General features: G+C 44.5%; 1 protein-coding gene across 1 annotated transcript in view; it reads left to right on the top strand.

The window, feature by feature from the left end:
• ZMYM5 (zinc finger MYM-type containing 5) overlaps positions 1-12,912 on the top strand; it is a 40,731-nt gene that overhangs the window by 22,827 nt on the left and 4,992 nt on the right. Inside the window, exons 3-5 of the mRNA XM_084981227.1 lie at positions 6,375-6,657; positions 8,274-8,439; positions 10,744-10,953. Coding sequence (XP_084837353.1) covers positions 6,375-6,657; positions 8,274-8,439; positions 10,744-10,953 — 659 coding nt within the window. The remainder of the gene's footprint in view (positions 1-6,374; positions 6,658-8,273; positions 8,440-10,743; positions 10,954-12,912) is intronic.

Here is a 12,912-nt window from a genome sequence, read left to right as displayed (position 1 = left end):
TATCATCCAGCAGTCCCACTCTTGGGCATCTATCTGGAGAAAACCATGACTTGGAAAGATACACGTCGCCCATTGTCCATGGCAGCACCATATGCAACAGCCAAGACATGGAAGAAACCTAAATTTCCATCGACAGAGAAGTGGATAAAGATGAGTTACAGAAGTTCCTGTTGTGGCTCAGCGGGTTAAGAACCCAGTATAGGAGTTCCCGTCGTGGCGCAGTGGTTAACGAATCCGACTAGGAACCATGAGGTTGCGGGTTCGGTCCCTGCCCTTGCTCAGTGGGTTAACGATCCAGCGTTGCCGTGAGCTGTGGTGTAGGTTGCAGACGCGGCTCGGATCCCGCGTTGCTGTGGCTCTGGCGTAGGCTGGTGGCTACGGCTCCGGTTCCACCCCTAGCCTGGGAACCTCCATATGCTGCGGGAGCGGCCCAAGAAATAGAAAAAAAAAAAAAAAAAAAGAACCCAGTATAGTTTCTGTGAGGATGCAGGTTTGATTCCTGGCCTTGCTCAGTGGGTTAAGGATCTGGTGTTGTGGTAAGTTGTGGTGTAGGTCACACACGTGATTCGGATCCAACTGTGGTGTAGGCCAGCAGCTGCAGCTTTGAGTCAACTTCTAGCCTGGGAACTTCCATCTGCAGCAGGTGTGGCCCTATAAATCTTAATAAAGAGGTGAACATATATACAATGGAATATTATTCAGCCATTAAAAATGAAATAATGCCATTTGCAGTACATGGGTGGACTTAGAAATTATGCTAAGTGAAGTTGGATATTCAGAGACAAACATCATGCTATAACTTTTGTGTGGAATCTAAGAAAAAAGAGAAGCAAAAAAAGCTTGGTTTGGAAAGATTCATTGGCCTTTGGATTTGGGATTCTAACGTAATTGTCAGTTTTCTCCTATGAGAATAATCAGTCAGGGATATGAAGAGATGAGGCCATATACAAAACCAAGAGAAAAAAACAAAGAATAGAAGTGAGCTCCCAAGAGGTCCAGACAATAGGATTATCAGACAATCTTCACTTTAACTGGATTGGGCAAAGCTGAAGAGAGTGAGGGAAATGGAAGATAAATCAGTATCAACCAGACTGAATCAGAACCAAAAGATGGAGAAACACAGGAGAGACTTGATGAAAGGAGATGTAATTAATGTCCCCGAAAGAGGAAGAAAGAAATGAGACAGAAGAGGAGTTCCCATTGTGGTGCAGTGGTTAATGAATCCGACTAGGAACCATGAGGTTGCGGGTTCAATCCCTGGCCTTGCTCAGTGGGTTAAGGATCCCACGTTGCTGTGGCTCTGGCATAGGCCAGTAGCTACAGCTCCAATTCGACCCCTAGCCTGGGAACCTCCATATGCCGTGGGAGCGGCCCAAGAAATGGCAAAAAAAAAAAAAAAAAAAAAAAAAAAAAAAAAAAAAAGAAATGGGACAGAAGAGATAGAACTGAAGGTATTTCAAAGTGGAGAAAAAACATTAACCTACGCATTCAAGATCCTTGATAAATCCCAAGCAGAATAAATTCCCAAGGAACCATTAAATGGCAAGCACAGAAATCGTAGTCAAAAACTGCAAGGTGTCCCTCTGCAAGTGCTAGTCCTTTGCCCTGAGTAGCAAGCATGCCGCCGCGCGCTGCCTCTTGTCTGCCTTGCATGGTGGGCTGTGGCTCCGGCACCTTCAGCTGCGAACTTGTAAGATCCCCTATCCAGTATACCATTGATGCTGTTTCAGAGGAAAAAACATTAGAAGCAATGCAGATGTCCAGCAATGGAGGGATAAATAGTAGTAGCTACACGGTGCAACAAGGGAACAACTACCTGCAGTGTGAAGGAAACTTAAAAGATACTGAGGTCAGGAGAGGAAAGTATAGAGTACACGATTTTGTATGTGGAGGTCAAAATAAGACAAAACTAATTTTTAAAGTTAGAATAGAGGTGGCTTGTGGGAAAGGAGGAGCGTGATTGAGGGGAAAAGATACGAGAAAAGCTTTGGGGATTCTAGAAACTTTCTGCATGTTTATCTTGGTGGTGGTCACACAAGTATATCTTCATTATTCAAATGTCGGCTGAGCGCTGCACCTGAGGTTTAGAAACTTCGAGGCAGGTTCCTGGTTGGATTCGTTTCCGTTGTGCTGCGATGTGAACTCCCTGAAGAACTTTTAGTGTGTCCTTCATGCTGATGTGACAGGGAGAAGCTATTTCAGGGTCTCAGTGGAGACTTTTTTAGTTTAACTAAACTTCATGCATGTGTGTTTAGAGTAACACACATGCATGAAGTTTCTAAATCTCAGGTGTGCAGCGCTCAGCCGACATTTTTTTTTTTTAATTTAATTTTATTTTTTTGTCTTTTTGCTATTTCTTTGGGCTGTTCCCATGGCATATGGAGGTTCCCAGGCTAGGGGTCGAATCGGAGCTGCAGTCACCAGCCTACGCCAGAGCCACAGCAACGCGGGATCCAAGCCGCGTCTCTGACCTACACCACAGCTCATGGCAACACCGGATCATTAACCCACTGAGCAAGGGCAGGGACCGAACCTGCAACCTCATGGTTCCTAGTCGGATTCATTAACCACTGCGCCACGACGGGAACTCCTTAGCCGACACTTTAATAATGAAGATATACTTGTGTGACCACCACCAAGATAAACATGCAGAAAATTTCTAGGGTCCTGGAAGCCTACCTCATATCTTTTCCTAGGTTTTGTATGATATATAGTGAAGTTGGATCCCAGAATTCACCTGATGTTTATTTTATAGATGTATATGTAATTTTTGTCTTCTAAAGGACTGATTCAGAAGTGGGAAAATTTAGCAGTTAATCAACTTCTGATTACTTGGTAATAAGCAACTTCATTAAGAGTTCTCTTGTGGCACAGCAGGTTAAGTATCCAGTATTGTTACTACAGCAACTTTGGATGCTCCTGTGGCTCAAATTTGATCCCTGAACTGGCAACTTCCACATGTCACAGGCACAGCCCGAACAAACAAAAGCAAAACTTCATTGAAATATACTTCATATTTGCCAGCATGTCATTCCTGGGAATGAAACAATTCCTTTGGTGTCTTGTTCTTTTTTTGTTTTTTGCCTGTTAAGGTAAAAATATCTAGGAGTTCCTGATGTGGCCCAGTGGGTTAAGAATCCAACTGCAGGAGCTCCCATTGTGGCTCAGCAGTTAACGACTCTGACTCGCATCCATGCGGATGCAGGTTCAATCCCTGCTTTGCTCAGTGGGTTAAGGCTCTGGTGTTGCCATGAGCTGAGGTGTATGTCACAGACATGGCTCAGATCCCGAGGTGTTGTGGCTGTGGCGTAGGCTGGTGGCTACAGCTCGGATTTGACCCCTAGCCTGGGAACCTCCTTATGCCTTGGATTCAGCCTGAAACACCAAAAAAAGGAATTCGACTGCAGTGGCTGGGGTTGCTGTGGCTGTGCGGGATCCTTCCCCGTTCTGGCGCAGTGGGTTAAAGGATCCTCTGCTGCCACAGCTGTGGTGTAGGTTGCAGCTGTGGCTTTGATTCAGTTCTTAGCCTGGAACTTCCATATGATGAGAGTGCAGCTGTGTAGAAAAATAAGACGACCATCTGGAAAAGGATAAATTTAGAAGCAGTGGGTGAGTTTGGAAGTGAAAATAGAGTCGTTAGTGTTGGTAGTATTGTGAGAGGCCTTTGAGCTGTGATTAGGTGGAGGGTCCATGGGCCTTCTGGTAATGACAGAAGTTGGTTGTTGTCTTTTTAGGGCCGCACCTGCAGCGTGTGGAGGTTCCCAGGCTAGGGGTCGAATCAGAGCTGTGGCTGCAGACCTGCACCACAGCTCCTGGCAGCACTGGATCCTTAACCCACTGAGTGCGGCTGGGGATCAAACCCAGGTCCTCATGGATACTGGTTGGGCTCATTACTGCTGAGCCACAGTGGGAACGCCAGCGGGAACTGTTTTTGAAAAGAGCTGTCGGAGCAATTCAGCACTCTTGGGCCTCGTTTGTCGATGCTTTACCATCACCCAAGTTTAGTTAGAAAGGCAGAATTTGGAGTTCCCATTGTGGCGCAATAGAAACAAATCCAGCTAGTATCCATGAGTATGCAGGTTCGATCCTTGACCTTGCTCGGTGGGTTAAGGATCTGGCATTGCCATGAGCTGTGACATGGGTTGCAGAAGTGGCTCAGATCCCGAGTTGCTGTGGCTATGGTGAGGATAGGCAGCTACGGCTCCGATTCGACCTCTTTAAAGAAGATTCTCCAGTGATCTTAGGCATGTTACGGTTTGAGTGGCATTGTTGCCTGTACAGGGTGCTGCATCATTTTTTTTGCAGCTTTGAGTTTCTCCTGGTGGAGGCGGCTTTGTGTGAAGGCAGGAGAGCTGGGTCTCCTGAGGAGTTCACCACCTGTGCTAATCCTTAGGACGCTGGGGAGTCACTGTGGGAGTTCTTTAAAATGTTATATCTCAATTATGTGCATTTCTAAGTATTTTGGAGAGTAGTGTACTAATGTCTACTTATTACTTGAAATACATAAAAATGATTGTTTAGGAAGTTCTGGTTGTGGCTCAGAGGAAATGAATCCGACTAGGAACCATGAGGTTGCAGGTTGGATCCCTGGCCTCGCTCAGTGGGTTAAGGATCTGGTGTTGCCGTGAGCTGTGGTGTAGGTTGCAGACACGGCTCAGAATTGGCATTGCTGTGGCTGTGGTGTAGGCCGGTGGCTACAACTCCAATTAGACCCCTGTCCTGGGAACCTCCATATGCCTCGGGAACGTCCCTAGAAAAGGCAAAAAGACAAAAAAAAAAAAAAAGACTGCGTAGTGGCGCAGCAGTAACAGACCTGACCAGCATCCATGAGGATGGAGGTTCAATCCCTGGCCTTGCTAACTGGGTTAAGGATCTGGTGTTGGTGTGGCTGTGGTGTAGGCCAGCAGCTGCAACTCCAGTTGGACTCCTAGTATGGGAACTTCCATATGCCTTGGGTATGGCAAAAAAATGCCCAAAAAGAAAAAAAAAGCCTATAGATCTACTTGGACATAAGGGTTTTCAGTGTGAAATTCTTTCATTTATTGATATGCTTTAAAGTTTTCATAGTACAATGTTAGGAGGGAAGCTGTTATGAAAATGGACATTGTCTATCAGACTTTATTCTTTTTATTTTCCTATTTGCTTAATTTAATACTCTCTCCCTAAAAAATAAAAAGTGGCTTAGGAAGTACCGTGCGTGCAAAACATAATGCTTGGAGTTTCTGTCGAGGTTCAGTGGCTTAAGAACCCAACATAGTCTCTGAGAAGTTTGGGTTTGATCCCTGGCCTCGCTCAGTGGGTTAAGGATCTGGCCTTGCTACAAATTGCAGCATAGTTCCCCATTGTCTCTCAGATCCAGCGTTGCTGTGGTGTAGTTGCTGAGCTGCAGTTGCCGTTCTGGGATTCAGGCCCTAGTCCAGAAACTTTCCTATGGTGCAGGTGTGGCGATAAAATGAAAAAAAAAATCATTTAAAAACAAAAATAGGGCCACAGATTTGACCTAAGCCACATTAGTGACAACGTCACATCCTTAAACTGCTGAGACATAGAAAACTTCACTATTAAAGTTGTCCAAATTGAAACAATGTGAATTTTGAGTTCCCATCTCGGCTCAGTGGTTAACGAATCCGACCAGAAGCCATGAGGTTGCAGGTTCGATCCCTGGCCTCGCTCAGTGGGTTGAGGATCCCGCGTTGCCGTGAGCTGTGGTGTAGGTCGTAGAGGCGGCTCGGATCTGGTGTTGCTGTGGCTGTGGCGCAGGCCGGCAGCTGTAGCTCCGATTCAACCCCTAGTCTGGGAACCTCCATATGCTGTGATTGCAGCCCTACAAAAGACAAAAACAAACAAAAAAAGCCTAAAACAAAAACATAATTCTTTAACATGTGCATTATCTTGTTTAGACTTCATAACATTGATAAATTGGGCATCACTGCGATTCGTCGCTGAGAAAACCGAGAGTAAGTTTAATTTCTTTGCATAGTCTGTAATGCCAAAGGCACATTTTGAGCCTAGGGGTCCAACTTAGAGGTGATGGCTACCATTTGCTGGTTCCTGGGCCACCATCTCCGTGGTTGGCACAGTAGAATCTGAAGTTGGTGGTATTCCTGGGTTGTGCCTGGCCTTCACCACTTGCCCTTAAGGCTACCTTACCCTTCTCTCCCTTTTTTTGGCTATAGCCATGGCACGTGGAAGTTCTGGGCTAGGGCTCGAATCCATGCTCCAGAAGCGGCCTAAGCCACATCAGTGACAACGTCGCATCCTTAAACTGCTGAAACATAGAGAACTCCTTCACTATTCTCTTAAAGTTGTCCAAAATGAAACAATGTGAATTTTGAACTGTCCTGTGACTCTCTTTCGTGGGTTTGGTTTTTCAGATTCTTGGATCTCCCAGTCAGCGTCCTTTCCCCGGAACCAGAAGCAGCGAGGGGTGGATTCTTTAACTCCAGTGGCCTCACTTCCTAAACAGATTTTCCAGCCTTCTGTCCAGCAGCAACCCCCTAAACCACCTAAAATTACTTGTGCAAACTGTAAAAACCCTTTACAGAAGGGGCAGACAGCTTATCAACGAAAAGGATCAGCTCACCTCTTCTGTTCTACCAGCTGCCTTTCTTCCTTCTCTCTGAAGCGTACTGCAAAGAAACGTATAACATCTAAAAAGTAAGCTTTACCTTTCAGCATGGTTCTGTGTGGTTGGGTTCTGCTGGGGGAGTGCCTGTTCTGGTGTAGTGAGTTGCAAAGGTTCATGGGTAGGATTGAGTCCCAGGTGTCACATTTACTGAGCTTGAGTTATCCCAGAGTATTCCAGAGCTGTGGTTCGTACTGCACTTGTTCATGGTAGGAGGATGGAGTGTAGGTGTAGAAATAAGCCAGCCTGGCCTCTGCACTGCCCTTGCCTCACCCTCCTCCCCATCCTTAGCCTCGGCTCTGCCTGGTTGCCTTTTGAAGGCTTCTGAATGTCTTAAGGACCTGCACACCATTCTGTTTAGAACGGATAAACACGAAGCCCCACTGTGCAGCACAGGGAACTGTATCCAATCACTCGTGGTAGAGCACGGTGGAAGACGATAAGAGAAAAAGAATATATATGTACATATATTTATACATAAGTATGTCTGGGTTACTTTGCTGTACAGCAAGAATAGATAGAACATTGAAAATCAAGTATAATTTAAAAAATTAGGGATTGAGATCCCTTTTAAAAAAAATGAGAAATAAATAAATAAAAATTAAGGGAGTTCCCATTGTGGCTCAGTGGAAACGAATCTGACCAGCATCCACGAGGACATGGGTTTGATCCCTGGTCCTGATCACTGGACTAAGGATCCAGTGTGGCTGTAAGCTGTGGTGTAGGTCACAGACGAGGCTCGGGTTTGTCTTTGCTGTGGCTGTGGTGTAGGCCAGCAGCTACAGCTCCGATTCAGCCCCTAGCCTGGGAACCTCCATGTACTGCGGGTGTAGCCCTTGAGGAAGAAAAAATTCAAAAAAAAAAAAAATCATAAAAAAAGAACCTGTAGGAATGAGACGTTTTTATTCCTGGATGTGCTTCCCATATTTATTATTATTTTCTTTTAGGAGCTGCACCTGTGGCATGTAGAAATTCCCAGGCTAGGGGTTGAATCCAAGCTATAGCTCCGGGCCTTTGCCACAGCCGTAGTAATGGCAGATCCAAGCTGTGTCTGCACCTGCCCCTGCACCTTAGCGAGGAGCAAGCACCACCATAACCCTCTGAGCGAGGCCAGGGATTCAGCCTGCATCCTCATGGGAACTAGTCAGGTTCTTAACCTACTGAGTCACACACAATGGGAACTCCATTTTAGCATATTTTTTAGTGAAACCAAAAAGTGGATTTTTCCTGATCCAAAGGTTATAGTTGCGTCCTGTGATTAAATCATTAGAAATTGAAAAATATCGGAGTTCCCGTCGTGGCACAGTGGTTAACGAATCCGACTAGGAACCATGAGGTTGCGGGTTCGGTCCCTGCCCTTGCTCAGTGGGTTGACGATCCGGCGTTGTCGTGAGCTGTGGTGTAGGTTGCAGACGCGACTCGGATCCCGCGTTGCTGTGGCTCTGGCGTAGGCCGGTGGCTACAGCTCCGATTGGACCCCTAGCCTGAGAACCTCCATATGCCGCGGGAGCGGCCCAAGAAATAGCAACAACAACAAAAGACAAAAGACAAAAAAAAAAAAAAAGAAATTGAAAAATATCAATTATTGTTTATGTATTTGATTAAGTTGGAGTGTTCTTAAAAATTGTGTCTATTCCTTGTGTTTCAGAGATGCACCTACAAAGAAGGCTACTGTTGTTCCTCAAATGGAATCGAGTGAAACCTTCCATCAGTTTTGTAAAACATCTTCTGTGTCTCCTTGTGAAGACATCCAGAATCTTAGCAAAAGAGTTCTCAATAAATCAAGATGTACAATCTGTAGTAACCTAACAGAGGTGTGGAGTTTTACATCTTCTTTTAGTTTTTATCTAGATTAACAGTGATTATTGGAGTTCCCGTTGTGGCGCAGTGGTTAACGAATCCGACTAGGAACCGTGAGGTTGCGGGTTCGGTCCCTGCCCTTGCTCAGTGGATTAACCATCTGGCATTGCCGTGAGCTGTGGTGTAGGTTGTAGACGTGGCTCGGATCCTGTGTTGCTGTGGCTCTGGCTTAGGCCGGTGGCTACAGCTCCGATTCGACCCCTAGCCTGGGAACTTCCATATGCCACGGGATCGGCCCAAGAAATGGCAAAAAGACAAAAAAAAAAAAAAAAGTAACAGTGATTATTTTTTTAGGGCACACCCTTGGCATGTGCAAGTTCCCAGGCTGGGGTCGAATGGGAGCTACAGCTGCCGGCCTCCACCACAGCCACAGCCACTTGGGATCCCAGCCAAGTCTTCAACCTACACCACAGCTCATGGCAATGCCAGATCCTTAACCCACTGAATCAGGCCAGGAACCTCATGGATACTAGTCAGGTTCGTAAGCCGCTGAGCCACAGTGGGAACTCCTGCGTCGAATTCTTAACCCACCGCGCCACAGCAAGGAATCCCAACAGGGATGATTTTAACTCTTAGCTGCCATTGTAAGTTCATACTCAGTGAAGTTGAAAGGAAGAATCAGCATATGTTAGAACTGCCTCCTAATCCAGTGTTGTTCCCGTCGTATGGGGAGCAAACATCTGCCTATGTGGAATTGGATGTATTAGTAAACCAAGCAATAGTGTGTTATGGAGAGTTTTGTTAAATAAGCCTCACTAAATAAAAATGAAGGTTCAGGACATGAAGAAACAGCCAGTCCTCCAAGAACACATAGAAAGTGGAGAAAGTCTGTTGGTCACTTCACCTGCCTTAGGTGGTGTCGCCATCCTCCCAGTTGCTGAAAGATGAAACAAGCATCCAGAGTCCTTGCCTAACCCGCTACCTGTGAACTGAATTTGGCCTTGGTCACCCTGAAGCCACGCACCTCAAGGTCCTGATTTTATCTCGGCATAGGGCTGAGCCACGTAAGAGCTCAGGTATATGCAGACACCGTCCTAAATGGGGGTGATACTGCCTATCTCCCCTGCCCCAGCTTTCTAGGGCTCAGAAGTTTATAAAACATACAAATTCCCAATCTTTTTTTTTTTTTTTTTTTTTGGTTTTTAGGGCTGTACCTGCATTATATGGAAGTTCCCAGGCTAGGGGTCCAGTTGGAGCTGTAGCTGCCCGCCTACACCACAGCCACAGCGACAAGGGATCTAGGCCTCGTCTTTGACCTTCACCACAGCTCACGGCAACAGTGGATCCTTAACCGACAGAGTGAGTCCAGGCATCAAACCCAAATCCTCGTGGATACTATCTGGGTTCATTACCACTGAGCCCCAATGGGTACTCCCCCTACCCATTTATTTTTAAGCAGGTCATATCAAAACTTTCTAACCAGAAGTTCCCCTCTTGCCTTAGCAGAAATGAATCTGACTAGTACCCATGAGCAGGTTAAGCGGGTTAAGGATTCAGCATTGTTGTGATCTGTTCATAGGCCAATGGCTATAGCTCCGATTACACCCCTAGCCTGGGAACCTCGTATGCCACGGGTGCGGCCCTAAAAAGACAAAGAACAAAAACAGCTTGCTAACCAGTTCATTTTTGGTAATTATTTAACGTCTTTGGGGAAATTGTAACTACTTTTATTGCATTTTCTATGAATCTGGTTCTTCCTTTTAAGAAGTCAAAGAATGATTTTACAAAGAATAAATGATAAAACTCAAATAATAGGAAAATGAGCTTCTTTTTTTTTTTTTTTTTTTTTTTTTTTTTTTTTTTTTTTTTTTTTTTTTTTTTTTGTCTTTTGTCTTTTTTTTTTGTCTTTTGTTGTTGTTGTTGTTGTTGTTGCTATTTCTTGGGCCGCTCCCGCGGCATATGGAGGTTCCCAGGCTAGGGGTTGAATCGGAGCTGTAGCCACCAGCCTACACCAGAGCCACAGCAACGCAGGATCCGAGCCGCGTCTGCAACCTACACCACAGCTCACGGCAACGCCGGATCGTTAACCCACTGAGCAAGGGCAGGGATCGAACCCGCGACCTCATGGTTCCTAGTCGGATTCGTTAACCACTGCGCCACGACGGGAACTCCGGAAAATGAGCTTCTTAAGTGTTTTCTGTGAATATTTCATCCACTAAGAAATTACTGGAGTTACTCTGTTTTTATTGAAAAAATTAGATATCTCATTTCCAATGCTAATCTGGTTGATGTTTTTAATAAATTGTTTTTTCTTTTAGATTCGGCATGAAGTCAGCGTTAACAATGTAACACATAAGCTGTGCAGTAACCAGTGCTTTAATAAGTACAGGTTGGCCAATGGTCTGATAATGAATTGCTGTGAGCAGTGTGGACAGTACTTGGCCAGCAAAGGTGCTGGAAACATCCTCGTCGTTGAAGATCAGCAGATGAGATTCTGCTGCCCAAGTTGTGTTAATGAGTATAAACAGGTACTTCCTTTTTAGTGAATTTAAGTGATCGTATTTGCTCTGACTAATCTTTGTTAGGTTACATTATTTTAGCATCTCATTTACTTCCATTTTTGTCAGTGTGTCATGGAATATTATTCTTAAAGGAGAATTGAAAGTAAGTGATGAGTGTAAATAAGCTTGTTTTAAATCTTTACTTTCGCAGATACTACAGTTAGTAATTTTTTTTCTACTATTTTGAACTTCCGCTGAAACTTGATAGTTCCAATTACTCTGTAGTCTCAACAAAATTTGATATTTTCCCTTTTTTTTTTTTTTAAATGGACCTGCCTACAGAAGTTTCTGGGTCAGAGTTCGAAATCCTGCCCTAGCAGTAATGTCAGATTCTGAAGCCATTGAGCCAGCAGGGCACTCTTGACATATAGTCTATTTTGATTTAAGTTGTTTTAGTGGATGTGAATTGATGATTATCTCATTCAAATCATGGCTCAATTTCACCGAAGCCTTTTTTTTTTTTTTTTGCCTTAATGGCCACACACCTGTGGCATATGGAAGTAGGGATCTAATCGGATCCCTGCACCACAGCTCAAACCCACTTAGTGAGGCCATGGATCAAACCCACATCCTCATGACTACTAATTGGGTTCTTTACCACTGAGCCACGACAGGAACACCTTGGCTCGCTTTTGCATTCATTTTTCTTTCTTTCTTTTTTTTTTTTTTTTTTTTTTTTTGGTTTTTCTCTCTTTTTAGAACTGCACCTGTGCGGCATATGGAGGTTCCCAGGCTAGGGGTCAAATCAGAGCTGTAGCCACCAGCCTACGCAATGGCCACAGCACCATGGGATCCAAGCCGCATCTGCAACCTACCCCACAGCTCCTGGCAGTGCCTGATCCTTAACCTACTGAACGAGGCCAGGGATCAAACCTGTGTCCTCAGGGTTGCCAGTCAGGTTCATTAACTGCTGAGCTACGATGGAAACTCCCAGCATTCACTTTTCTTTAAAAATTGGATTGCCTTTCCATTATTGAATTGTAGGAATTCTTTTTTTTTTATGGCTGCCCCCACAGCATACGAAAGTTCCCAGGCTAGGGGTTGAATCGGAACTGCAGCCGCTGGCATACAGCCACAGCCACAGCCACACCAGATTTCTGCCAAGTCTTCGACTTGCATTGCAGTTCATGGCAACGCCAGATCCTTGACCCATAGATCAGGGCCAGAAATTGAACCTGCATGTGTCCTCATGGGTACGAGTGAGCTTTGTTGCCACTGAGCCACAATAGGAACTCTCCAGGAATTTATTATATATTCTGAATATGTAGCTTTTGTAAAATAAATGTATTTTTCCTGGACATTGTTTAGCCTTTTCATTTTCTCAATGAAAATTCCAGGGTTATAATTTTGATAAAGTCTGGTTTACTATTTGCTTTTTTTTTTCTTTTTGGCAAATCCTGCAGAATGTGTTAGTTCTCTGGCCAGGAATCAAACCCGCACCACAACAGGAATTTTAGCCACAGCAGTGACAATGCTGGGTCCTTAAACCACTGATTCACGGAGGAATTCCCTACTCTTTGCTTTTCCAATTAGTATTTTTTGTGTCTTGTTTAAGGAATCTTTGCATACCAAGTTTATGAAGATACCAATGTTGTCTTCTATAAGCTTTTTAGTTTGAGTTTTTATGTTTAAGTCTGTGGGTATATTGTGATATAGCGATGAGGGAATTATCATTTCCCTGATTTCAAGACATTACAAACCTCAAAACATCACATAATACACTGTAAATATATTCAGCAAAGCAGGAAAAATGTTATTAAACAGTCGTAGTAATTGGGGTAGTCTGGTATTGGCACATGAAGAGAAGCAAATTGGTGGAATAAACAGAGCAGAAATAAAATCGTAGAAGTGTAGTCTGTTGATTTTCTTTTTTTCTTCTTTTGTCTTTTCAGGGCCACTCCTGAGGCATATGGAGGTTCCCAGGCT

This window comes from Sus scrofa, chromosome 11 (genome assembly GCF_054392235.1).
Source record: "Sus scrofa isolate SSC_HxYL_T2T_F1_AM1 chromosome 11, Sscrofa_HxYL_maternal_Yorkshire_Landrace_v2.0, whole genome shotgun sequence".
NCBI classification, from domain to species: domain Eukaryota; kingdom Metazoa; phylum Chordata; class Mammalia; order Artiodactyla; family Suidae; genus Sus; species Sus scrofa.
Note: the sequence above shows the minus strand (reverse complement) of the source record. Positions and strands in the feature narration are given on the sequence as shown.